General features: G+C 39.0%; 1 protein-coding gene across 5 annotated transcripts in view; it reads right to left on the bottom strand.

Moving 5' to 3' along the window:
• Positions 1-26,707, bottom strand: part of Dtna (dystrobrevin alpha) — a 235,311-nt gene that overhangs the window by 68,881 nt on the left and 139,723 nt on the right. For all 5 annotated transcript variants that reach the window (XR_007213400.1, XM_048363437.1, XM_048363435.1 and 2 more), the window contains 4 exons: positions 26,393-26,606; positions 11,965-12,050; positions 5,341-5,495; positions 2,128-2,233 (listed from right to left, as the gene is read on the bottom strand). Coding sequence is in view for 4 of the 5 variants with exons in the window: in XM_048363437.1 (XP_048219394.1) it covers positions 2,128-2,233; positions 5,341-5,495; positions 11,965-12,050; positions 26,393-26,606 (561 nt within the window). In the remaining variant the exon portion in view is untranslated. The remainder of the gene's footprint in view (positions 1-2,127; positions 2,234-5,340; positions 5,496-11,964; positions 12,051-26,392; positions 26,607-26,707) is intronic.

Below are 26,707 nucleotides of genomic sequence, written 5' to 3'. Positions count from 1 at the left end.
ACAAAACAGGAAAACAAAGTAAGAGCCAGAAGAAGGAAAAATGCAGCTTGGAAGGAATTAGAGCTTTCTGCCACATGCCATGAATTCAAATCATATAGTCAAATTTAGCTGAGGAAGCTTTTAGTTTGTTCCTAGAACCTCACCAGCCTTTTCAAGCATGCATGTCAGGGTGGAAGCAATGAAACAGGATGGGGAATGGGTGTGCTTTTAACAGCACTCATTTCTGTAAGGTCACTTGCTCTTTTGGCTCCCATCTCTTACACTACAAGAATTGGAGTTATGCAACCTGACTGTCTTTCCTTCAAATGCTTTCTCTCTGTTAGACCAGCACTGGTCATTAAGACTCTGAAGCAGGATGGAATAGTTGTACAGAGCGAATTTTAATAAAATGTAAAAATGACAGGAAGGTGCAGAGAAACTGGATGAGAGAATTGAAATGTCATTTAAAGTGAAGTGGCTATAGTTTATTTAATGAGTGACATTGATTTCATCTCAAAGCTATACATTTTTTTAATTTTCCAAAGCAGATGGATGGGACCCTAAAATATATGTAAATCATCTGAGCACTGTTCTAATCCAGAGAGTTCACAGACATAATTTTCTTCAGTAAAATATTAGAATTACAAAGCAGGCAAGGTAGAATATTTGAGATTGGAAGCTAATGAGTGATCAGGTGGTGTTCTGCATGTTGTGAGCTAAAGATTGTAAAACAATAGTTATCACTATTTTTTCCTTTGGTAAAACTCAGGAAATATAATGGAACTAAGAGTAAATGGAATTATGAAATCAAGAGTGAAAACAAGAACACAGCCTGTTCTGGTGTGCTGTCTTCTCAACAAGCACAGCATGTTCTGCTTTGGGGCTGTGGATAAAGACAAGCAGGAGCAATGGATCTGGAGTAACTGCTCTGGGACAGGTGCCTATGAACCCGGTTTTCTACAGCTAGAAATTCTGAGACAGCAGGAATGCAATGATGGCTTTCTGATTAGAGAGTGACCTGGATCTTAGCAATCAAAACCCGTGTGACAGCCTACTGTATATCTAGATTGCATGTTGCTTTTGCAAATGAATGAGAGGCATTAACAAAAAAAAGTCTGTGACTATTAGCAGTTGTGAAGAAACTAGTTAATCCATTCTTTCAATTGTGTCCATTAGCAAAATAGGATACCTTCATAATTTTGAACTAAGAGATAATAAAGACAGAGAGATTTCTGAATGAGTTTAAAATGAAACACGGTACAGGCTTAGTGTATAGTGAGGACATTTCAGATCTTAAAATTCTAGTAAGAGACATATGACAAAATGTTTTTTACTCAAGCCCTAGTCTTGCCATGGTCCTATAAAGCTTTATTAATGGACTGAAGGCAGGTTGGATCTATCCTGAGCAAACTAAGAATCACAAATTAGACTTCCCTTAAATTCTGATATGGGCTTAATATCTGAAGGGACTATGATTTAATTTCAATAATTCAAAAATTGCCTTTAAATGGAAAGATTTGGAAAAAAAATTATACTAAGTGAAGTGATCCAACCCAAAGAAACATTGACTCTATGTTTTTCCTCATTGGTAATAATTACTATATGTCTAGGATAGTCCTAGCAGATAGTCACAATAGCTCAATGGCTATGTACATATGATCAAATAAGATGATGCTAAACAAAATGTATTCCAAGTTATGGAAACAAGTGGTATATCATTGTTGTTTTGATTTTTAATGCACAATGTGAAATTATTTCTTTGGTTTATCTTGCTTATGGTTTAGCCCCTGTTGTTACTGTATTTGATTTTGGTACCCTGGGTAGCGTGTATTTGTTTGTTTGAATCAGGGAAGGGAAGAAGAACATCAAAATGGTGAGACAAAAGGTAAAAGGCAAACCAATGCAACAACAATACTTACAAAACAATATGTTATAAACGTGGGGGAGAAGGGTGTTGGAAATATGTACAACGTGGGGAGAAGGGTGTTGGGAAGGAGGGAGGGTGGGAGAAAAATGAGGGAGGGAGTAACACGTTTGACAAGAAATGTACTTACTACCTTATGTATGTAACTGTAAGCCCTCTGTACATCATCTTGACAGCAAAAGTTAAAAAAAAATTCCTTTACTTACTAGCAACTAACTACTTACCATTTTCAACATTTGCCAGACGATGCAGGAGAGGCAACCAGACCAGACACTGTGGGGGAGGGTCTGACATCAGCGTGTCCAAAAAACCATTTAATGTGACTTTTTTCTGAAAAAAAGAATCATTAAAAAATTTAGGATGGAGAATAATTCTAATTTATCAATTGCCTAAAGACCATTTTAGAGCTGGGCACCAGTGGCTCATACCTTTTATCCTAGCTGATACTCAGGAGGCTTCGATCTGAGGGTCACAGCTCAAAGCTAGCCTGCATAGGAAAGTCCATGAGACTCTTTTCTCTAACCACCAAAAACTCAGAAGTACAGCTGTGGCTCAAGTGGTAGAGCATGACTGTTGATTAAAAAAGTGAGGGGACAGCACCCAGGCCCTCAGTGTGCCCCAATAAGGGCATACATAAGAAGAAAATGCCATTTGAGATGGGTGAAGTAAGGTATTCAGTTAACCTCTTATGTGTAAAGAAACAACTTGCTAAGTATGTTATGAAACTAGTTCAAAATCACGACATCAATTTTTTTAAAAACACCAATCATATGCAAGATTGGATCTTCTCCATCAAGGCTGAATCAAAAACAACACTAGCTGAAAAATGATTCCAAGAGCATACTTTCACGTGGAAGCAACAAGCAAAGATGAATGATACAAATTTCCATAGACTGTTACTCAATAGTGCATCATTGTACTTTCTACAATTTCCCCATCAATGGTCTTCTAACTATGTGAATAACTTCACTTTCAAACTTTGCCAACTTGCTTAAGTACGAAATACTTAGTAAGCAATGTGGATGGCTCTACCTTATAAAATCAGAAAGGGAGCCAGGTGTGGTGGTTCACATCTGTAATCTATTGAGGAGGTTGAGAGTGCCAAGATTTTGGTTGATGGCCAGCAAGGAGGAAAAGTCTGTGAGATCACATCTCAACCAATAACAATTTGGGCATGAATAGTTTGGGTCTGTCATCTAAAGTACATGGGAAGTGGAAATAGGATTTTAGTTCAGGAATAAATGGGAGACCCTATTTGAAAAAGCTCAAGTGGTAGAGTGCCTGCCTAACAAAACACAAGGACCTGAGTTCAAATCCCAGCTCACTAAAAGCAAAACAAAATTATGATCATTAAGAGAATGTTAATCATTCTTTTAAAGTTTAAAAAAATAAAACTAAGGTTAAAATATTTCTTTATATAGCCTTCCTCTCACTTCTATCTACTTCTAACTCTTCATCCTGATTCTTTCTGATATAGAAAATGAATGTGTTATGGGTTTATTTTAAAAATGAAAAAAAGTGTTACATTTAATGTATGTATCATATCAGTATGAATAACAAAAAGTACATGTTCAGATGTGGAAATCACTACTTTATTTAAACTAGAACATCAAAGTGGATGGGTATACTGTCATGCTTGGCTCATGACTGTTATTTTGACATATATAAATATCTCATCATTTTGGTTATATGCATGATGATGTAATGGAACAATCTACAGGATATTGGAAAAAAGATGTTTTAACACAATAATAAACTTTTTTTCTGATCAGATCCCATTAAGTTAAAAGAAAAATCGAGGCAGAGAGAAAAATACTGAATGAGGTCACTCGTGGAAGATTAAACAGTGGATTGAAGAGAAATTCATAGAACAGTGGTTCTCAAGGGGCTGGAAGGGTAGGGAGGAGGAGAGATAATGGGTGTCCAACTTAGGTAGAGAGAATACAAACTTCATAGAGAAGTTTCTGAAAGAGTAACATGTTGGGGCAGGAATACATAAGATCACGTAAGCCTACTGGGCATGGGGGAATGGGGTAGGACGGTAGGGAGGGTTAGAAAGTGGTCCCCCAGCTGAGATAACACAGAAGTGGAGTTAGAATTTGGTACAGCAAACCATGTCTTCTTTTCTAATCTTATGGGTACATTTATGAGTCTACTTAAGTTCTTGATCACAGGGAAGCTTGCTGTGGCTTTGACTCCCGGATCACCAAGTAAATCAGCGTGGTTTTCCTGAGGTGGCTATGTACTGATTACCTCCCCTCCCCTCCCCTCCTCTCCCTTTCCCTCCCTATCCCTTCCCATTTCCTGGCATGTCTTGTCCTGTCCTTTCTTCCTTCCTTTTTTTTGTGTATGTGTTTATCCTAGGACTTGAAACTCAGGGCCTGGGAGCTGTATTTGAGCTTTTGTACTTAAAGCTAGTATTCTACCACTTGAGCTACAGCTCCACTTCTGGCCTTTTGTGGTTAATTGGAGATAAGAGTCTTAGACCTTTCCTGTCCAGGATGACTTTGAACTGTGAACCTCAGATCTCAGTTTCCTAAACAGCTTGAAATACAAGCCTGAGCCAGCAGCACCTGGCTGATTTCTTGCAGGAGTCTCTTCAGGGATGTAATATTTTTGTGTGATTTTTATTTCAGTGGTCTCTTTATAGAGTATAACTGGTTTGTTATTGACTAAGGCTATCTAATGTGTAATTTTCTTCAGCAGTTAGGTTTAAACTCAGGATCTTATAAGTGCTCTACCATTTGAGCTGGGTGTCATGTTTTGCCCAAGTTGGCCTCAAACCACTGTCCTCCTATTTCTACCTCCTGAGCAATTGTGGTTAAGGGCATGTACCACCACGCCTGCTAAAATGTATGGGTTTATAAACTATCACTGTGCTATGTTAGTCTTTCCTGCACATCAGAGAGGTGCAAACTGTAGAGGCCCCCCCCAACTCCCCACAAAGTAAGCACTTTCCCTTGTGCACATTTAGTTGTTAAAACACAGCATTTGGAACCTTAAGTATATTATGTCATTGCAGACTTAGGTAGCTGTACTACCATCACTTGGGTTAGCTAGATCAAAATTACATGTTGGGTGACTCCTTTCTTCTCTCTTTTTCTGAATACTGCTAACATTTGGTGATGGGTTAGCCACATAGAGGACTGAGTAAAAATACTAGCCCTTTGTAGAGTACAGTGATGATAATAATGATACTGAAAGTGTCGTATGTTGTAGATCAAATTAGACAACAGAAGTAATTTGTATGATACCTGCCTAATGGCCAGTGAAGGCCAGTTTTATAATTATCCAGATGTGTTAGTTATGGCTCAGAGGTCATATGGCAAAGGCTGGACATTACCATAAAGAAGAATTGGTCTAGGCATCTGTGATTGGGAATGACACGCAGAAGGAGAACAATAAGAATTTGAGAGCTATTTTCTTTAAAATGTTACCTGTTGTGAGAAACAAGATCTAGCTGATTGTTCTGTATAACCAAATGAGGGACCTTCAAAAACTGCTGTGGGCAGCTTGAGAACTTCCCGAAGGAATTGGTCATATCGTCCATATACCATCACACCACTGGAGTCAGAAATCATTGAGAAAATATCTAAAAGAAAAGAGAGGATGGAGGCATTTGTTTATTCACTTGAACATTCTATAGTTCCAGAATAACATACCTGCTGCAAATAAGAAATGTGGCAGAATAGATATAGTTTTTGTGATATAATAATACAAAAACTAATCTTTGTGTTGAAATATTCATAGCATGGTACTTTCTCTAGTGTCTTTTTTGTAGATGATTTTAGCCCATAGCATTAACTGGTAATTTGGGAAAAATTAACATATTTTGATGACAGAAAGCATTATGGTTTTGCTCTGAGGCTAAATGATCAACTCATACATAACTCAATTGTCTTTGTAAATATACTGATGCCATTTGGATAGACACAATGATAATTTCATTGCAAAGGTGGAGTGTGTGAGTGTGTGTGTGTGTGTGTGTGTGTGTGTGTGTTAATCTAGTTAGCAAGTGAGCCATCTATATTATTACTAAAACTATTGTGTTTTGGTTTCTGGTATCTACAATGTGAAAGATTCAGTAGGGATAAAGTTGTCATAAAACACTTGATTAACTTCTCAGAAGCATGAAACTTTCCATAAATCAAAGTATTAAGGGTAGAAGGCATTTGATTTATGAGGAAGGGGTTTCAGAGTCGTGTGGTGAAGAGGAAACTTGACCCTATGGAAATTTGTGGGTAATCAATGAGGTAAAGTCAGGGTCTTGGATTATCCTCCCAAGTGTTCCTGGCTTCATTGAGCCCCTGATCTTCCATTTGTGCTCTTACTAAATTTTAATGACATATTTTCTCAAGATGCTTCATGATGCTCTTTGGAAATCACTATTAGAATGAAAGGATTTGTATTGGTTTAACCAGATTGTTGTTAGTCCAGCACAACAACTGGGATCGAATCAATAAGAACAATATGCTACCTTTGCTCATTTTTGGGGTTCAATTTTTTTTTTTTTTTTTTTTTTTTTTTTTGGCCAGTCCTGGGCCTTGGACTCAGGGCCTGAGCACTGTCCCTGGCTTCTTCCCGCTCAAGGCTAGTACTCTGCCACTTGAGCCACAGCGCCGCTTCTGGCCGTTTTCTGTATATGTGGTGCTGGGGAATCGAACCTAGAGCCTCGTGTATCCGAGGCAGGCACTCTTGCCACTAGGCTATATCCCCAGCCCTGGGGTTCAATTTTTAAGGTCAAAGTGTAATTGAAGATATTGCTATCTAAACTAAAAGAAGTTTTCTCTTGTCCACTTTTGCAATGTTATTTACTTCATGAAATTTATTTTGTGTTTCATTAAAGCTAGTTAACAAATAAAAATGGAGCTACCAATAGCAAAAACAGTCCCAAAGATAAAACTAAAGAATCTCATCAGAAGAGAGAAAAAAGAGACCTAGGCAAAGGGAATTGACTTTGTTAGGAAAGCTGCCATCTTATTGGTTTTATGGCAGGATGGCTGGTTATAATAGGGTCATCCTCATTATCTTCTAGGCATTGCTTTTTCTATCCAAGCCACATTCTCAAACATGATACAGTGAAAGGATTTCAGCAGCATCTCTCACTAGAGGAAAAAAGTATAAGTAGTTTCAATGGTGATCTTCCATATACATGAAGGTAATAGTAACTTTCTTTGTGTTGAGTAAGGACTGCTAAGCAATAGACAAACAAGGGCTGCATCACTGGGATTAACTGGAAGTGGCTGTTAATAGCTACTCTGATTTTTTAAAAATGAGGACAAAAAGATTATGCGTTTGTAACTGTATAATATGCTTGCAATATAGTAGTGTGTGTGTGTGTGTGTGTGTGTGTGTATAGTAGAGGATTATTTCAAAGATTAAACTAGTTAGTAGAAGTAAAATGCTCAGAATGATCCTTGACATACAGAGCATCACCTAAACATTTTAGATATTTATTATGAATTTCATATTGTCTGAATCTGTTTTTGATTTTAGGCTTTGCTTCCCTAATGGAAATTTTCTATAAGGTTCCAAATTATTTTCTAAATCTATAGAATCACATAGAACAATAGATACTTTAGAAACATTTCTATTCAATGATGACCAATCTGACATTCCCTAAATGAAACTATACTAAACAATAAGTGTATAGGAAAACTAAAATATCATTCTTGCCCTCTGAGAGGTTTCTGTGTACTGAGCATGACCAAGAAGTCCTCCTTGGTGTGGATAGAGAACTGTAGATGATAACATCCTGGGTTGAATTCCAGGTGAGTTGGGTATATAGGCTGCAGCAAGAACAGTGAGAAGATTATTGAGGAGAAAGGAGTGGTCAAGGGCCACGAGGGAACAGTCAATGAAGATGAAGAGACCAGGCCTTGTGGTAGGGCAGGGCTGCAGCCCAGGCGTGAAGAGTGCTAAGTATGATAAACCTGAATATCTTCAAATAGCCCACCGTGGCAAGGAGCTGCAGGGCATACCAGGGACTGGTTTGGAAGTGAGGCTGAACTATGAAGAGCTTTGAAAGCTCTGCTAAGGCGTTTAGATTATATCTGGAGGATGTTGAAGGAACTGAGGAAGGATTGAAAGCATGCTAGTGAGTTAGAAACACTGCCCTGGAGGTAATCGTGGAGGCAGATCAGCCAGTTTACTTATAGAAACTCAGTAAGTGCTGTTTGCCATAATGTGAGGCTTTTGAACAGGGTGGACAATTCCTCTGATTGGCCGTAGAACAGCATAGGCCATTTCAGGCTTACGCAGTGTTCATTCTTGGATCTCAGTAAGATCTTGAGGACTATCCAAGAAGCCTAAGAAAGAGGTTGAAAACAAGAATTCTAATCCATTAAAGTAGCAGTTTCTAATAAGTTGGGTGAAGAATTAAACAGAAAACGAGTGCCTTAGGCCATTTCTGTTTAAGTGGACAAGATGCCTGCAGGGGGCGCCACTTTCTCCTTAAGCTGGGACAAGGATGCCCAAGGAGTTCTATGGTGAATGTCCCACATATGAGTATACTAGTTGTCCCTTTTATAAATGTATTTTAAGGTGTTAAAAATATAAGCTTCGATTTTTCTGTTTTCTCCTTTTAAAAATTTCAAGCAATTATTCTTGCTGAAATTCTCTCTGCCCTGTTCTCTCCAACAACAACAACAAAAAAAAAAAAATGAGGCTGGTTGGAACAAACTAAATATGCTTTACCGGTAAGCACAAAACTAGAAAAAAAAGCACATGCCAAATAAGCACAGCTGGCATATTGGCTTAAAGTGAATTAAAATTTTTTTATGGAAGGAAAAATAAAACTATCAAACCTTGAAATATTCCATATCCTTTCATTTTCCTTGTTCTTATTATAAAAGTGATGCAGAAAATCATGACCTTGCCTGCCTCATTGCTGAAACGAAGGCCAGCAAAAAGAAGACAATTGACAATACCCAGAATCCCTCTTACCAAACGGCAGCTCCTGCTGTCTTTGAGTGGATGTTCCATAGTTGCTCATCCAGTCAATAATTATTACCATTCAAACTAGAAATATTGGTGCCGAAAGATATAATTTTTGACAAATTGACATTTTGAGGAGCTTCTCTGAGCCAAAGTGATTTCAGTTAAATTGTTTTTGGTCAAATTGCTTTCAACCAACTTACCGGAAAGCCACTAAAGTCATCTTCTTAGGACAATCTATGTGAAGGTAGTCCTTCAGCCAAAATTGGGGATATGTAAGACTGTAATTTAGGTCTGCTTCTCCCAGAGAGGGGAACATGCTGTATCAGGATAATATCATTTGTACGGAATTTGTCAGATGGTGAGGGTTCTTTCCACAAACTGGAGATCCTTATTTCTCCAGTGGGGCCTTGTTCTAGTTGATTCTACCACAGTTCTGCGTAAGACTGATGGGCTTTTGCCAACTGAGAGCAGGCTTGCTTTGCTCTCTGAGTGCTTCTGGAGAAAACTGTAGAGCAGTTACACTGTTTCCTTTGAACTCCTGGGCTTCTAGGACAAATGTGGAGGTTCTGATAAGGGGTAAAGATCTGCTCACAATCAGCTTGAACTTTGTAATTGTGCCAACACTCTTAGTTGCTTGTCTAACAATGTTTTGCTTTGTCTTTGGCCCCCACCTTTGTTCCTGGAGTAAAGGAAGAGTCTAGGACATGGAAGTGGCTTACACAGGCCCACTGTGGTCAGCCATAACTTTCTCCATACCAGTAACTATTTTCATCATTGGTTCAAAATAGGCAAGTGGTCTTAGAGGCTGAGTGATATGAGAGCCTTGGAAATTCTGGGCTGTCCTGCCCCAGGAACCAGGAGATGGGTAACGTCTGATCAGAGGAAGGAGGAGAAGAGCTTGGTCTCTGTGAAAAGCTTGGAGGGATTCTAACATTTGTAAGATTGGTTTTCTTAAAATCAGTTTCCATTGTAGCAGAGTTGCACAGAGGAATCATGCTGGCCCCATAAAATCAGTTTCCACCTCAATTGTTTTAATAGTAAGTACTCTCTTACTGAATAGTGGGGACTCTCCTTTTAATGTAATATTGGATATATATATGTATATATGGAAATGCTTATTAAATTTTTTTATGTTTATCTATTGTCTTCTAGGTCTTCTTGGTCTGGTTCAGTTCATTATGGGAAAAGTTCCCTGCCCAGCCTAACTGAAGAAACTGCCTCCTGGATAACTCCAAAGCCACTTTGCTCAATAAGGCTTTTGCTTCCAGCACCTTCTATTTACAAGTTTGTTTGTTTTTTTTCAGATAAGCACTCAGGTAGTTTGTTTCCTTCCTTCCTTCCTTCCTTCCTTCCTTCCTTCCTTCCTTCCTTCCTTCCTTCCTTCCCCTCCCTCCCCTCCCTCCCTCCCTCCCTCCCTCCCTCCCTCCCCCCCCCTCCCTCCCTTCCTTCTTCCCTTCCTTCCTTCCTCCCTCTCCCTCCCTCCCTCCCTCCCTTCCTCCCTTCCTTCCTTTCTTCCTTCCTTCTTTCCTTTAGTATCCAAGGCTAACACTCTTCACAGCTCCACTTTCTGGCTGTGTGTGTGTGTGTGTGTGTGTGTGTGTGTGTGTGTGTGTGTGTGTGTATGTTTAATTGGAGATGAATGGACTTTTCTGTCCTGGTTAGCTTTGAATCTGGATCCTCAGATCTCAGCCTCCTTAGCAGCTAGTATTACAGGCATCTTGTAGGTAGACCAGACATGACTAACATGGAGCTTCTCACTGGCTTCTCTGAATCTTCTAACTCTTCCATGGAAGGAAATCTCTGGAAGTGAAGGGATAACCTGGGCCTTGTAGTCCCTTTCCTGTATCTATTGGAGCAATGAGAAAACTCTTCCTAGCAGCAGGTCTGGGAAAATTTCAAAGGAGCAGAGTTTTTGTTTCGGAACCTTCTATGTTACCCTCTTGACAATAATGAAGAACTTACACTCAGAGGTTAACAGGCAACAGGGGGAAAAAAAAGAGGCTCATGGCTGTGAGTCAGAGGGCTGCAGCTAAGAGGGACACTACAGGTATTTAATAAAACTCCCAAACTTAGTGTGTGGAAAGAAACTTTCCACTCAAGAAATGGCCTACAGCATGTCTATGCCCTTTCTAGCACAGCATCACAATCTAAAATCATAATGTACAGGGTAAGGGAAAGGGCTAAATGGCACATTTGTTTTAAAGGACTACATCAACATCATTTTAAGTTAGCTAAAAATGAAAGTTCTTACTCCCTATTTTCACTCTAGGTCTACTGGGCAGAGATTCTGCAGGTGGAATCTAAATGTCTAGATGTTTTTAAAGCCCTCTAGGTGATTTTGAGGCAGTCTAAATGTGAGGACAATCAATGCAGGAAAAAAAATCAGGGTTCGAATGTTGGTACTATTTTAGCTGTGCTATTTGCTTTAATAACCTAGGCCTCACATTTCTTTTTACCTAAAACAAGCAACCAACCACCACCACCACCAACTAAAAAACCCACTCAATGTGTCTTTGGTTAACAGACTATGCCACATTTAGTGATAAAATGTACATGAAATTCCACATTCATTCAGTATTATTTAGCTGTCACATTTGTATTGGCATCGGTTAATTTTGTCTATGGGTCTCTGTATATTCCTGTGTCTATCTTCTGGCTATGTCTGCTTTGGAATCTTTAGGGTTCCCATTGAATGAGTAGCATTGACTGAGGAGAAAGAAGAGATGGGTCAGGAACTTTGGTTTTTACAGTACTTAAGGGGGAGGGCATCTGACCTATTTAGACTCCAAGTCTATAATGATAAGTTTCATGTAAAGTAGTACAGTAGAATGAGCTAGAGAGAGTGTTTGTCTGGCTTACCTATGGCAAAGAACTTAGTTGGAGATACTCCACAAGTTATAAATAATCATAATACATAACCAGAGTTAAACACTAGCTTCGTTAACAGTTACCTAATAGGAAAAGAAGTCTATGACAAAATCCAATGATCCAAGAAGACTGAGTTTCAAGCAGCTCTCACAGGAAAGACACTCATGGGCAGGGGACCATGGCAGGAATAAGGGAGAGGAAATGTGGTGCATGGGAGAGACATGCAAAGAGAGATATAAGGAATAAAAACTTACATCTTAACTTGTCCATGATCTTCCCTCCACACAATGTGGCTAAAGCCATTTTGACAGCAAATACCGAAATTTTACCATGGCCTTCCCTGTTTAATGAAAATAGAAAAGAAAACATGATGTCATTTGGAGAAGCTTTGATAATGAAGTGTGATATTTTCTGTTCTGTAGAATCACAGGGTATGTGGTAGTATGCATTGGGTGAACACATCCATCTTAGAAAACATAGGTGCGATTCAATACACATTTCTGAATGATTGTCTATTCAGTGTTCCTTTACTTCAAGAGTCATAAGGACGTTCCAGTTTATCTTTCATATACGTCACTTGCTCAATACATGGGTTAGTAATTAGAAGAATACACATCAGGTAATTATGAATTTAAACAGCAGAAAAAATTTTGCCCACTTTGGTTTCATAAAATAATTTTTGTACATGATGAGTCTAGTCTCTATAATTTAAACAGGTTTTAGAAACTTCACAATTTGTTCTTAGAACAATTGCTAAATCTGAAGTTAGGGTAACTATGGGGGCTTCCTTTTCTTTTCTTTAAAAAAAATTTATTGTCAAGGTGATGTACAGAAACATTTCTTGTCAACCTTGTTACTTCCTCCCCCATTTTTCTCCTGTCCTCACTCCTCCTCAATTCACCTATCATTTCATACCCTAAATCCAACCATATTTATGTGATAGTTATTTTTGTCAAAGAGAGGTATTTTAAAAAGGTGAAAGTAGAGAGTATTTGAATAGTTCTACTTCTAACCAAATTGACACAAATACACCAAATCTTCATCGATTTAGGAAGCATAATGAACATGTCCATTGCAAAATGTGCCATAAAAGGCATACATACTATAAGAAGTATGATGTTTCAGCAAAATTATTTTACAGTCAGAATAAACTATTTATTTACATACTCTTGGAAATAGAAAGTACCTTGTGTTAGTAATTCATTGCTTTAATAGTTGCTATTTTGAATGATCAAGATACTTAAAATCATGTGGCTAGAAGGCAAATAACATCTGTAATGATAAGGCTTTAGTAACAGAATAAATCATTTGTATGAATAAGATTCCCATGATTGATATATTAGAAGAATGACATATAATGAATAAATTGTATATAGAATAAATCACTTACATGAATAAGATGTCTGTGATTGATGTATTAAAAGAATGAAATACAATAAATAATCCATGCTAGAATTCAGAGAGGGATCATTAGTTATTTGTTTTTGTTGCTGTATGTGACTTACAGTTAGCCAGAATACAATGTTTCTCAACCTGAGCACCACTTTTAAGTACTTGCTTATTGGAAATTTCTATATGGATAGCATATGCTGAACCCAGTGAACTCATGTTCACAGAGCGCTTTCATAGAGTACAGGTCAACCCTAGTCCTAAGAGCTTTTCCTCCCTTACCCTTCTTCTAGTTTTTAGAACCATCATGTATCTTAGCTACTTTAAACCAAATCCTGGATCAGGGGTCATTCTTGATATCCCATTCTTTAATTTCCTACCATTCTGAACATAGCTGCCTCTTAGCTGTGAATTGAATCCATTTTCTTCTGTCTACTTCCAGTGTTATTGTTTCCATCCCCCTTCGATTTAACACTTTAATAACTCCCAAATGATGTCTCTGCTTTCATATTCAGATCACAAATTCGATCACATTATTCCATCCTTTAAAACCCTCATTGCTTCCTTTTGCCCACAGGAAGCAGTCCACCTTTTTTCTCATGGCATACCTAGCCATCTCCTCCAGTCTCCATGGCTATCATTCATTATTGCACTACACACCACAGTCACAGTGTGCAGTCCCTCCTGGTGCCTGACCTCCCCACTACATCTTCCCAGGATCTCTTAATCCACTCTTTAGGACAATAATTCATTCTGCACTCACATGGCTCTGCAGATAGCTTTTCTCTTGAATGGGGAGAGACACTCTACCTTTCACTTTTACCTATTTTATGACACTTACTTGTATTTGACGATATTTACATGTGTGAATGTGACTTGACCCCACACTGAGATGCTTCGGGTGTGGGGGAAAGAAGAGATTGTTCTTCTGAATTCCTAGTGCCCAGTTCTTTCACCTCACAGTTTGTGACATTTTTCATATGGATGAATGGTGCTAAATCATTATAGTAGCTACTCCTGGAATTTTGAAGGCTTTTTCATAAAGTGGTTTACTAACTTTACAGAAGGTGCCTATAATAAAACTTCAATGGTTTTCAAAAAGCCCCCTTATTCACAATTATTCTGCATCCTCTGAATTCCCAATTTCAGAGGTTATTGGAGGTTTCAGACATATTACTCCAGGAAATAATCAGCTCCTTTTCTTAACTGGGAACTTGGTTAAAGTGCTAAGAACTGGGAAGTCCCCACTGATTGGAAGATTAGGGGAAATACAGAAATAGGTTGATTGCAAAATGCACAGACATTGTGGGACTGAGAGAGCAATATAAATTCCTTTCAACAAATCAGAGAGAACAATTTAATTCAAGAGAAAGGACTGAGCACAGATGAGGTTGGCATGAAGAGGTCTCCCAACGATGGAAGGCTGATAGGCCATGAGTGAGTTCTTAAACCTTAGCTTTTAATGAAGAGGATTATAAGAAGATTGCAGTCCTATCTTTTTCTTAGACCCGGAAGACAGATGATATTAAATCAAGAGCCATTGTATCAGAGCTGTTCTGCCAAATTGATACAATAAATCTAGATAAATCACCAAGTGGTGGGTAGCTGAATGAGAACTTGCAGGAACTCAAGGGTGAAATTAGGCCACTGGAATCTAGTTATTCAGGCTAGCATGCCAGATTGTAAATGTGACCCCTGTAGAGAAGGGGAACTCATAGTGGGCAGGGACTGATATGTTGCCAATGATACTGGTTGGGTTCAGACCCCATAACCCCAGATATGGTATGAAGCTTTAATGAGTGACTGATATAATCAACTATACAGTGGAATGGACATATAAGAGATGTAAATACAAATGGTTTTTATTTTTTCCCTCAGGTATATTTTCAGTAGATCTAACAGGATGGAACAAAGGAAGGGAAAAGTATTCAAAAGACCTTTGGCCAAATTCTATATTAAAAACAATTACTTAAATGAAGTGTCATTTGGGACCAGGGTTCCTATCTTTCTGTGAATAAAAATTGGCATTTGACACTGTAACAAGAATAGAGTGACATTGGCACACCTTGAATGGAGAGATGTAAGAGTTATGTTCACCATAAGTCATCATTCATTGGAACCATTTTGATTTATGAGCAATCAGGGAAATCTGTTAGTTGTCTGTAAATGGAAATATTTAAGGTCAGGAGCATGGGGACTGGGAGCTTTGTGCAAAAGAACAAGAAAGTAGCATGAAAAGAAAAAAAAAAGAAAGTAGCATGGTGTCCCAAAATAAATACATATGTTTACAGCAGCACCCCCCTAGGGGTGGGGAGCTGCAACTGTGTAGGAGGTCATCCACAACTCAGGAAGCCGGCTCAGAGATTGATGGATCCCTAATGCTGCAGGCCCGACAGCCTGAATGCAGGGCAATGCAGGAAAGGCACACAGTAAGTCTGTAATGCCTTTTGCGTTTCTGAAAACCTAGGGCAGCACACCTTCAGATTCAATACCACCTCATAAGACAGAATAAGGCTGGATGTGCTTGCCAGTACAGCACACATCTGGCCTACATATGAGAACCATAAACTTTGAAGTCAGTCACGAATATACAGTCACATTGGCTTTTCTTTGTGAATTAATGTTGCTAGTGCAATTGGTAATTTAGCAGTGTAAAAAGCATTGTGTGTGTATTTATATGCATGTGTGTGTGTGTGTGTGTGTGTGTGTGTGTGTGTGTGTGTGTGTGTGCCTGGGGTTTGAACTCAGGGCTTGGGCACTGTCCCCGAGCTTTTTTTGCTTAAGACTACTGTTCTACTGCTTGAGCCACAGCTCTTTTTTTTTTTTTTCTACTTGAGGATAAGAGTCTCATGGACTTTTCTGTCCAGCCTAGCTTTGAACTGCCATCTTCAGATCTCAGCCTCCTGAGTAGCTAGGATTACAGGCATGAGCCACCAGTGCCTGGATATAGCATGCTATTTCTGTGAAAATAATTTATTTTAAAAATAAAATTTTACTTATTGGTGTACAAAGAAGGCACAATGCATAATGCATAATTCATTCATCTCCTCCACTTTTGTTTTCTGCTATAATGGAATATGTTCTGGTTTTAAGTCAATTATCCTGGAGCTCTTGCCTGAACAAAATTTACTGTTCCCACTTGATATCCAGAAAAACCCAATTTAGTTGTTCAGTGATGTTTGATTAACACTCGATAACATATTTCAAAGAGCCAGGTTAATCTAAGAAAATTATCCAAGATATAAACTGAAATTGCTTCAGAAACCAATTCTGAAAAAAATATTTTATTTCTTTTTATTCTTTGTTTTTGAACACTAGAACCTTGTCAGTTTTCCTAGTGGACCACTGATGGGAAGGGGAAAGCAGAGATTGTTTATTCTTCATCTCTCTTTCTCTCTTTCTCTGTGTCTCTTTCTTTCTTTCGACTTGTAGAGTCTGTCTCAGAAATCCATGAGTTGTATTAAAGGTTAATCTGTCATAATAAAGTGAATAGCTTTCTATGTCCTTACAAACAGATAAACTAATTTTTGTCAACTGAAATATGCTTTTATAGGAAAAAGTTACCTGGAAAGACATTCTACTTTTGATAAGGAAAAACAACAACAAAAGATATCAATAATTTCCAGAGCTATAAATTGTCTCAAATTTCCAAGGAAGTTTTCTACTTGAAATTATGAAACTCCCCTGATAAATTTCAGGTCTTTAAAGTAAAATTTAAATTCTGAATAATGTGTTTCCTCATCTCCTTTTCCTATTCCTGTCTCTTCCTTTGTGCCTTTACAATATTGAGGCTTGAACTAACACCCTTGTACTTGCTATAGAAGTGTTCTATCACTTAAGCTACACCTCCAACCTTTTTTTAATTTTGCTATTTTTCAGATAGTCTTGCATCTTCTCTCCGTTCTTTCTTTCCCTCCCTCCCTCCCTTCCTTTCTTCTTTCCCTCCTTCTTTCTTTCCTCTCACTCTCCCTCCCTCCCTCCTTTCATCCCTCCCGCCCTTTCCCTCTCCCTCTCCTTCTCCCCCCTCTCTCTTTCTCTCTCTCCCTCTCCCTCTCTCTTTCTTCCTTTCCTGATATCAGTTTTGGAATGCATTTCTCTTACATTTGCATTTCTCTTTCTCCTCCTGTATAGTTGGGATTATAGATATGAGCCAACCCCAGCTTGTTTTGGTAAGATAGGATTTTGATGATATTTTTGTGGGCTGGCCTCAAGCTTTGATCCTTCTGTCTCCACTTTTCAAGTAGAGATGATTACAGGCATAAGCCACTGTGTCCTGCTTTGTCGCATGGTTTCTTGAACAGGTGGAAAAGAGTACTGAAATCAGAAACTCTTCTCTTCCCTTATATTTTACAAAACTATTTGGTAAATATTTTTTAAATAAGCACAACACTCAAATTATTTTCATCACACCTTTTGGTGGTTTAATTAGCTGAGGATTGCTTCCTTTCTTATACTTCTACAACATGCCTCTATCTGAAAATTATTTTTTAAATCATAGGTATCATCCATTTAGTTGCTCACCAAAAATTTACTGGTATTTTCCCAGAGGTAAAGGATAGGTGGATTAACACATAGAGACTCCTCTTCTCCATTTGCTTATAGTTTACAGGGAAGCAGAATTAATAAGTGGCACACACACACACACACTTAATCTTGTTTGGGGGATTGTGCATTTACCCTATGAGCAAACAGATGCTTTTTATTTGGTTATGGCATCTCTTTGGGCATCCTACAATGTCAATGGCACATCTGGATCAGGTGAGTTTGCCAGGAACTCCAGAATGAGGAGCCAGTACTGTTGGAATGGCTCTCGTGTCCTCTCAAAATTCCATTAGCTACTCATACAAGGTGCTAGTCTAACCAAAGATGAACAACATTTAGAATATCCAATTTATTTTACAATGATGAAAAGGCTTTGGGAAATGATTTTATTGTAGCAGTATGTAGGGATCTTGAGCAGAAGTATTTTTCACCAGAACAAAGTTTGTAGTTTATTAGAGACCCGGATATGGATATTTTGGAATTTAGGTTGTGCTAAGAAAAAACACTCACTGAGCCAAGTAAGCATGTTTTAAACACCTAGTTGTAGTCATATGGATAATAGGAGGAAAGAGGACCTTTATATAACTTTCCCTTTGCTTCTCTGTCACACATTCACAGAAGCTCAAACACTGGCAATTGAACTCACTGGCACACAGGACAATGGTTATGTATACTTTGTAAATATGTAATATCAGGATCTTTAAAAAGTTCAAACTATGTCAGACTTCCAATATCATCCTATATCCCTCAATGTGGTCCTTTTCATCGCAGTGTGTGGGAATAGTGGCTCAGATGGCTCTGCAAGGTATGATATGTCCCCCAGAGAGGAAGCGCCAGGACTTCTGTCCTCTCTGTATAAGACTATCATATGAAAGATCTGTCATTCTGAGTATTTGTCATAAAACTGACTGTAATGTTAACAGTGTAAAACTTAAGTCCAAATGTTTCTCTATCATACCCGACACTTAGGTATTTAAAATGTGCTTACTGGGCCTAGTGAGTATTTTTTTCTTAGCACATCCTAAATGTCAAAATGTCTACAACATGGTCTCTAGTAAACTACAAACTTGGTTCTGGTGGAAAACACTTTCTCAAGATTCCTACATGCTTCTAAAATGGAATCATCCTCCAAAAACTTCTCATCATTGTAAAATAAATTGAAGACAGCCTATAGAAAGCAGATCAAGAACCTGGCTAGGCAATCTGGGTAGAGGCACCCCTCCCGCAGAAGTTCTGTGTCCCTCACCATGGTCTTGAGCAGCATGCATGCAGGCCCCTAGACATCAAGTCTTGGCTCATTGATCTTGAAAGACTTTCATGTGAACTGCCGACTGATTGGACCCCAGAGGTGTGCATTGAAACAGGCACCCAGTCCAAAGGGCTAAATGATGCATGGAGAGCTAGCTGGAGCCTGTGATTAGATCTGGGGACTCCTGTGACCCACAGACTAGCCAGTGAGACACCTTATAAACACCTTTCAATGCAGCCCAGGCAGTGTTGTCCCCAGGGACCCCTACTGTCTAGTGGGAGCTGGCTTATTACTTTCTTCAATAAATCTTTGCCATTTTACTTCTTCTGTGCCCATGGACTCATGCTTTGAGACCATGGAGACAAAGGACCCAATCCAAATATGGCAGTTTTCAGTGTTTCTGTCAGATATGTATAACTGCGACTGACTGGAAAGGCTATGCTCGTGAGCAGAATCTTAATATGCCTAAGAAGTCCTCTACTTTTCTTTATTAAAAGATGTAACAGAAAACACAGAGTTCAATTTAAATCAACTGCTCAAACGAAATGATCTTTGCTCCTTTTACGTCCTTCACTTAGTATGAAGTAATATGCAAGTGATGAAATCTGTCCACGTCTCAGCCTTATCAGCTGCTCAGCTTGGATTATTTTAATAATAATTCAGGGTCAAGTTAGTAAGATTGTTGGCCCACAGTAACTGTTGATGACTCTTAGCTATTATAACTATTATTATTATTTTATTATTATCATCATTAAAGAATTGAATTTAACTTGGCACTAGTTACTCATGTCTGCAATCCTAGCTACTCAGGATTGCAGTTTGATGCCAGCCCAGGCAGGAAAGTCCTGAGAGTTTATCTCCAATTAACCACAAAAGTGGAGCTGTGGCTCTAGTGGTAGAGAGATAGCCTTGAGCACAAAAACTTAGTGACAGCATTCAAGCCCAGAGTTCAAGCCTCAAAACTGGCAAAAGAGAGAGAGAGAAAAATTGGCATTAAAAACACAGTTTCTCTTGCAAATATGAAAATAACAGCACCATTCTACTATGACTTTTGAGTAACTGAATATATATGAAAAAACACACAAACCAAGAGCAATGCCACATAATCTACTTTCTGAGAAACTGTTCTAAGAAGCAAGATATTATTAAATTGAAATATGATGAAGTCAGGTTGAAGCTGGGAGTGTTTCACAGGGAAGTAAGGAGAAAGTAAGAAGTTTGTGAAATTTGAATGACCCATATTGATCATTATGAGCACCTGATGTAAAGGGTACGAATTCATGCAAACAGTACTCAGGCATCTCGATGTCTTGTGATGTCTTTTTTGAGATCAAGAAGAAAGCTTGGTAGTATAGTCTTGTATTTTCTGAGATTAAGAAGAATTTAATCCCAACAAAAGAATAAGAGGAAATAAGAGCTAAGAATGGTCAACCCTCGACTTTGCTCATTAGTTCATTCTTATTCTGGGCATGGTCAAGGGCTGCTCCTATGAAGAAAAAAACGAAACTAGTGTTCCACCCTAAGTGTCATGTAGATGTCAGCCATATAAACACAGAGTACAAGAGAGGAGTATTGTGTACAGGGATGGTGAGACTCTGGAGAAAAATGGAACCTTGACCATTAGAGGCCAAGGCCTCCAAGACTGAGTTAGTGGTCATGCCTCTCAAAAAGACTGTCGTGTATATCACAGACTTTGGCATTATTTTTATCGTGTAACTTTCTATTGTGTTGCTTTTCTTTTGAGTGCCTCTCTATTTCCTAATAAATAATAATAATAAAGATCCCTGCATAGTTCAAAGATAGCCCTTTTCCCTTCCACTGACATTTGGATAAGAGGTGGAAGGAGAAGCTACAGCAGTGTATAGGTAGATTCTGAAGCACAGTCCTGCAGGTAGCTGCTGGCAGTGAAGAAGGGGAGTTGGTAGGCCACTTCCTGGGTACATGAGGGAAGAAACAAGAGGAAGGGACTGGCTCACGCTCTGGCTGTGTCCTAATGTATCTTCTTTCTTGACCCTGTTCTACTCTTGTGTTTTGTTTTGTTTTTTGCCAGTCCTGGGCCTTGAACTCAGGGCCTGAGCACTGTCCCTGGCTTCTTTTTGCTCAAGGCTAGCACTCTGCCACTTGAGCCACAGCGCCCCCTCTGGCCATTTTCTATATATGGGATGCCGGGGAATCGAACCCAGGGCTTCATGTATACGAGGCGAGCACGCTTGCCACTAGGCCACATCCCCAGCCCCAGCCTGTTCTACTCTTGGTATCTCTTTTGTCTTCTCTTTCCAGGAGTGTCAGTCCATTTCCATATAGGCCCCAGAAGGGAGAGTTGTAGCTACAGAAATGCTCTGCTGAGAAGCTGGCTATAATTGTACTCTTCATGATTGCCTTCCCAGGGAAATCCTCATTTTCAAAAGGTAAGTCAGGAAGAACAAAATCATCTAGACTCCAGGGACAGTTTCTTCAGTGACAGAATGGTGAGTCAATACACACACTATGGGGTCAAGTGCAACCTCCTAACTTCGTGTGCCATCCAATGAACTATATCTAATGGTGAGCCTTATCTTTGTGAGAGACTAACTTGGACAAGAACAAAGAAATATTTTTTATCTGCTGGTACCAGGGTTTGAATTCAGGGACCAGGTGCTGACCCTGAGCCTCTTGGTACTCAAGACTAGTGCTCTGAGTCACAGGGCTACTTGCAGTTTTTTCTTAGTATATTGGAGATAAGAGTCTCACACACTTTTCTGCTTGGGCTGGCTTTGAACCATGGTCTTCAGATCTAGACTCTTGAGTAGCTAGGATTATAGGTGTGAGCCTCCAGCACCCATCTGTACAGACTTTTTTTTTTTTTTTGCCAGTCCTGGGGTGCGGACTCAGGGCCTGAGCACAGTCGCTGGATTCTTCTTTTTCTTCTTCTTTTTTTTTGCTCCAGGATCTACCTACCTCCACCTCTTGAGCCACAGTGCCACTTCCAGCTTTTCCGTATATGTGGTGCTGAGGAATTGAACCTAGAGTTTTGTGCATGCTAGGCAAGCACTCTACCACTAAGTCATATTCCCAGCCCCATGAACAGAGAAATCTTGTAGTTATGAAACTGATTCTCATCTGTAGCATCCTTGAAGGAGAACTAAGATCCAGATGTTTCAGAAAAGTTACTCTCAGGGACATTTTGGCTATGGGAAGGTGAATCTGGTTTTCAGGGAGACATACGTGTGAAGTAGGCTTTTGTCATTATTTTCAGAACCCATTTGGATGGGTGTAATAAATTTCTTATTTTTAACATAACCTCTCGGGATCTAGGTTTTGAAGTCATCTCAGTGTTTTCATTGAGGATATTTTTTCCTGTTTTAAAGATTTATCCATTGAAAATAAAGCCAGTAGGAGAAGATTCTCTATAAAGGTTTCTGTGATTCTATAATAGCAACTGCACATCTTTGTTTTACTAGTATCAGATTCATTCATAGTTGCCAAAATACAGAAGTTTGATTTCAACAGTTGTGTTCTATAGTGGGTGGTAGGAAGCTACATCAGATTTCCATACGGAAGCCCATTTGGGTAAACAGAAGTTTACTATAATAAGGGACAGTCATGCATTCATTTTAGTCTTAAGCTGCTCTCCTTATATTTACTTCTAAATTACATTTCCAGTTGGCAGTACTTCCTGATGTCTTCCATTTCACATTAAAATTTCAAAAGTGATCAGATGAAATACTCTCGTAGTGGTAAACTGCCTGTACACACTAATTATGCCAAAGGAGAGAGAGCGAGAACTTTAGTAGTTCCAGACTTTTGTCTTGGTGTGGATGTGTTTAAAAATCTCTGCAATGATATTTCTGTATGTTGATGTTTTTATAAAGTCTGAAATCGACGTTACTGAAATATACATCAGGATCTTCCCTATGTGTAAGAAGAGTAGGTAATAAACATTTCTTCTGAACATTAGTATGAATTTCTCCTTACTTTGTGACGTCCTTAAACTTAGCATTTACTAGTCTTGAAGTGATTTAGTAGTTACTTAGGGAACATTTACATCTGTTTTCTGAAAAAGATCTAGCCAATGTTCTAATAAAAGTGAACCATACAGAGCTGGGAATATGGCCTAGTGGTAAAGTGCTTGCTTAGTATACATGAAGCCTGGGTTCGATTCCTCAGCGCCACATATATAGAAAAGCCAGAAGTAACTCTGTGGCTCAAGTAGTAGAGTGCTAGCCTTGAGCAAAAAAAAAGGCAGGGACAGTGCTCAGGCCCTGATTTCAAGCCCCAGGACTGGCAAATAAATAAAAATAAATTTTAAAAAAAGTGAACCATTCAGCCACTCTGGCAAGCAGTATGGAGATTCCTCAGAAGGCTCAATATAGAACTCCCCTATGACCCAGCAGCCCCACTGTTGGGTATCTATCCAAAAGACCACAAACAAAATCACAGTAATGCCACCAGCACAACAATGTTCATCGCAGCACAGTTTGTCATAGCGAGAAGCTGGAACCAACCCAGATGCCCCTCCATAGATGAATGGATCAGGAAAATGTGGTACATTTACACAATGGAATTTTATGCCTCTATCAGAAAGAACGACATTGTTCCATTTGTAAGGAAATGGAAGGACTTGGAAAAAATTATACTAAGTGAAGTGAGCCAGACCCAAAGAAACATGGACTCTATGGCCTCCCTTATTGGGAATAATTAGTACAGGTTTAGGCAAGCCATAGCAGAGCATCACAAGGCCCAATAGCTATACCCTTAGAAACACATAAGATGATGCTAAGTGAAATGAACTCCATGATATGGAAACAAGTGATATATCACAGTTATAACTACTTTCAACGTCCTATGTGTATGTGTAGTTTCTATTATTGATGATGTTTTGTATCACCTTCCTATGTTTGTACCTACACTATCTCTGTAATCTTATCTGAGTATATTGGAAACCGTGTTTACTGGTATTGGAAGTAGGAAATTCAAAGGGAATACCAAATTCGAGAGACACAGGGTAAAAAAAGAGAAATAACTACAAAAGCAATACTTGTAAAACTGTTTGCTGTAAGTGAACTGAACAACTGGGGGGGGAGGGAAAGGGGGGAGGGAGGGGGGCATGAGGGACAAGGCAACAAACAGTACAAGAAATGTATCCAATGCCCAACGTATGACACTGTAACCTTTCTGTACGTCAGTTTGATAATAAAAATTTGAGAAAAAAAAAAGTGAACCATACAGCAATCAGGAAGCCTTGATTTCAAAATCCCAGTACTGAAAGAGAAAAGCAAAAGTGAAATATCTAGCTGTTATCAGTTTGAATGATATATATTTCACAAAACATCGTTAGTGTTTATCTGGCCCTCATTTTTGTATTTAGGGAATAGGTATAAAATACTCGTTCATCTTGATCTTCTTTCTATTAATCTTCAAGTAAGACTTCAGAACTAGTACAAAATAATATTACTCTTTTATGATCTATCATTACATTTTGTTATGAGTAAGATCTTAAATCTCCCACAAAAGCTCATCTACCAAAGGCTTAGTTGTCATCATATGGTACTTTGGGGAAATAGTGGAACCCATTGAGAGGAGGTCTGGTCATTAGAGATGAGTCTTTGAAGTGGACATAGAGACTCTGGACCCCTCATTGGTTCCCAACCATCATGAACTGAACAGATGTCTTCTTTCTCATGTGCCTACCATGACCTATTTGCTTTGCAAGGGGGCTATAAGGAATAAAGCAAAGTGACCTCAGACTGGATCCACGAGTCAAAATAAATCTTTCCTCTATGTAAGCAGGTTATCTCAGCTATTGGGTAGTTCTCAACAGCAGAAAGCTGACTAATAGAACTTATAACAAATAAGTCCCATGCAGTCCAGAGCAGAACATCTGATGCCTACACAGAAGAAGCAAGACATCTATCTACCAAGCTGCATGACTCATTGAGAGGGTTTATTTCATGAGACTTGTTTGGGAAGGGGCAGAGGGGAGAACAGACAATGACAAAGGAGGGGCTGACTTTGATTAAGATGCACTGTATCCACATATTATAATAAAACTCCATTGTACAACTCATTAATACTAATAGAAACTTAACTCAAAAATAATTTTCACACAAAAAAACTTAACTAAAGGAGTGGAAGAGAATATCTCATTGTCTCTATGACAGAAGGATTTGTATAGCATGTCATACAGTGGAAGGAAGTTAGGTTGGTCATTGGAATGGCAGTGATATAATCTTTGCCCCTAAGGGATAACTGTGTAAGGTTAGAACAGTAAACTGTCTCAGAGAATGGTGAGGAACATTTTGCTCTATGATCCAGTTGGCACAGACTCTACCACCTAATACTATAGATATGATGAGGTATTGAAATAATGCCTATTTTCCTTGTTGAAAATAAAGTACTTATTTCAACTCAGGGAATTTCTTCATGGAGACAACAACATATGCTTGTAAAACCAAGAAGGGACTATGCTGCTACCACTCTAGGTTGCAAAGTGATAGTTGATGGCCTTGGTGACATAAATTTGTCTGGAACATCTCCATTGAAGGAGTAAATGATTCCAACTATTCACCTGACAAGGAGACTAAAGAAAATCTTCAGGGTATAAGCATGTGATTGCCAAAAGGTCACATTAGCCATTTTCCTTTTTAATACTCAGAATAAGTGATGCTATGACCATAGGAAAGACTGTGAGCAAAGCTCTTATGAAAACTTACAGGTCATGGAATTCAGGGAAACTTGCATTCCATGAGGCTATAGGAAAAGTAGCTTTTGTGGAATATCTTTAGTGGTATACCTAGGTCCCCACTCAGCCACTAACATGCTGCGAGACAATGGATAAGGGACAGTTTCTTGTTCTTCAGTTCTTTCATTTAGAAAATGAGAGATCTGGGCAGTCTTTCATATGTCAGCCAGCTCTAAAGTTCTCTGATCCTATGAGGGGAAATTATCCTGTGATGAGGCTATGGTTTAACTGTGGTCTGCAGACTGCAATGCTATTTGCTGAGCAGCACTGCATTTGTTTTATGGTGGCCCATAACTGACTAGTCCATTTAACACAAGTCATGGGTACTTTGCGTAGGCTAGTCAAGAAAACCTTGTCAATTTCTTCCCTGTCTGATCTAGGGTCTTATTATGACACCTTAGAAACATTGGCCTAGACAATTTGCAAAGAAAAGAGTTAAAGAAAGAACATCCTTCCACTCCCATGCTTCATTAAATTCTCCACATGCCCGGATCACATCGCATGCTCAAGTGTCCATAGTGAATAGGAAGTGCAAGATAATGAGTGGAAATAAAGGTCAACTCATAAAATACCACCCTCCTCCTGGTCCTGAGGCACTATTTTACTCTCTAGTCTTTTCCACAGACTTTAAAGTGTATATCCATCACAGAAGACACTTCATTGACATAAGCATTGGATAAAGAAAAGAAAGTGGTGGTTACTCTACAAAATTATTTGCAAAAATGACCTGGAAGAGTGCAAAAGTACATGGAAACAGCCTATGGAGTCAGAGAGAGCTTACGGGTCAAAGGCAGCAAGCAGGAAGTTCAGCAGGAGGCTAATGGATTGTTCCACGTGGATTTGGTGAGTGGTTGGCATCCGTTTGTTGAGCTGGTAAAAAATGGTGGAGAGCACGGCCTCTAAGCGGGCCACGTTGAGTTCTATGTTTGGGTCCAAGTTGTTCAGAGCATTTTCCCGCAAGGCTTCTATGATGTTCCAAATGTCCACCAGGTGTACTACAATTGAAGCACAGTGAATGTGTCAGCCGAAAGTACAAAGAGAGGCAAACTGCTTTGTATGTACATCTGCTCTGGTTTTTCTGGGCCCCTCATGTATC

This window comes from Perognathus longimembris, chromosome 15 (genome assembly GCF_023159225.1).
Source record: "Perognathus longimembris pacificus isolate PPM17 chromosome 15, ASM2315922v1, whole genome shotgun sequence".
In the NCBI taxonomy this organism is placed as follows: Eukaryota; Metazoa; Chordata; class Mammalia; order Rodentia; family Heteromyidae; genus Perognathus; species Perognathus longimembris.
The sequence above is the reverse complement of the archived record's forward strand: the minus strand, read 5'-3'. Positions and strand labels throughout refer to the sequence as shown.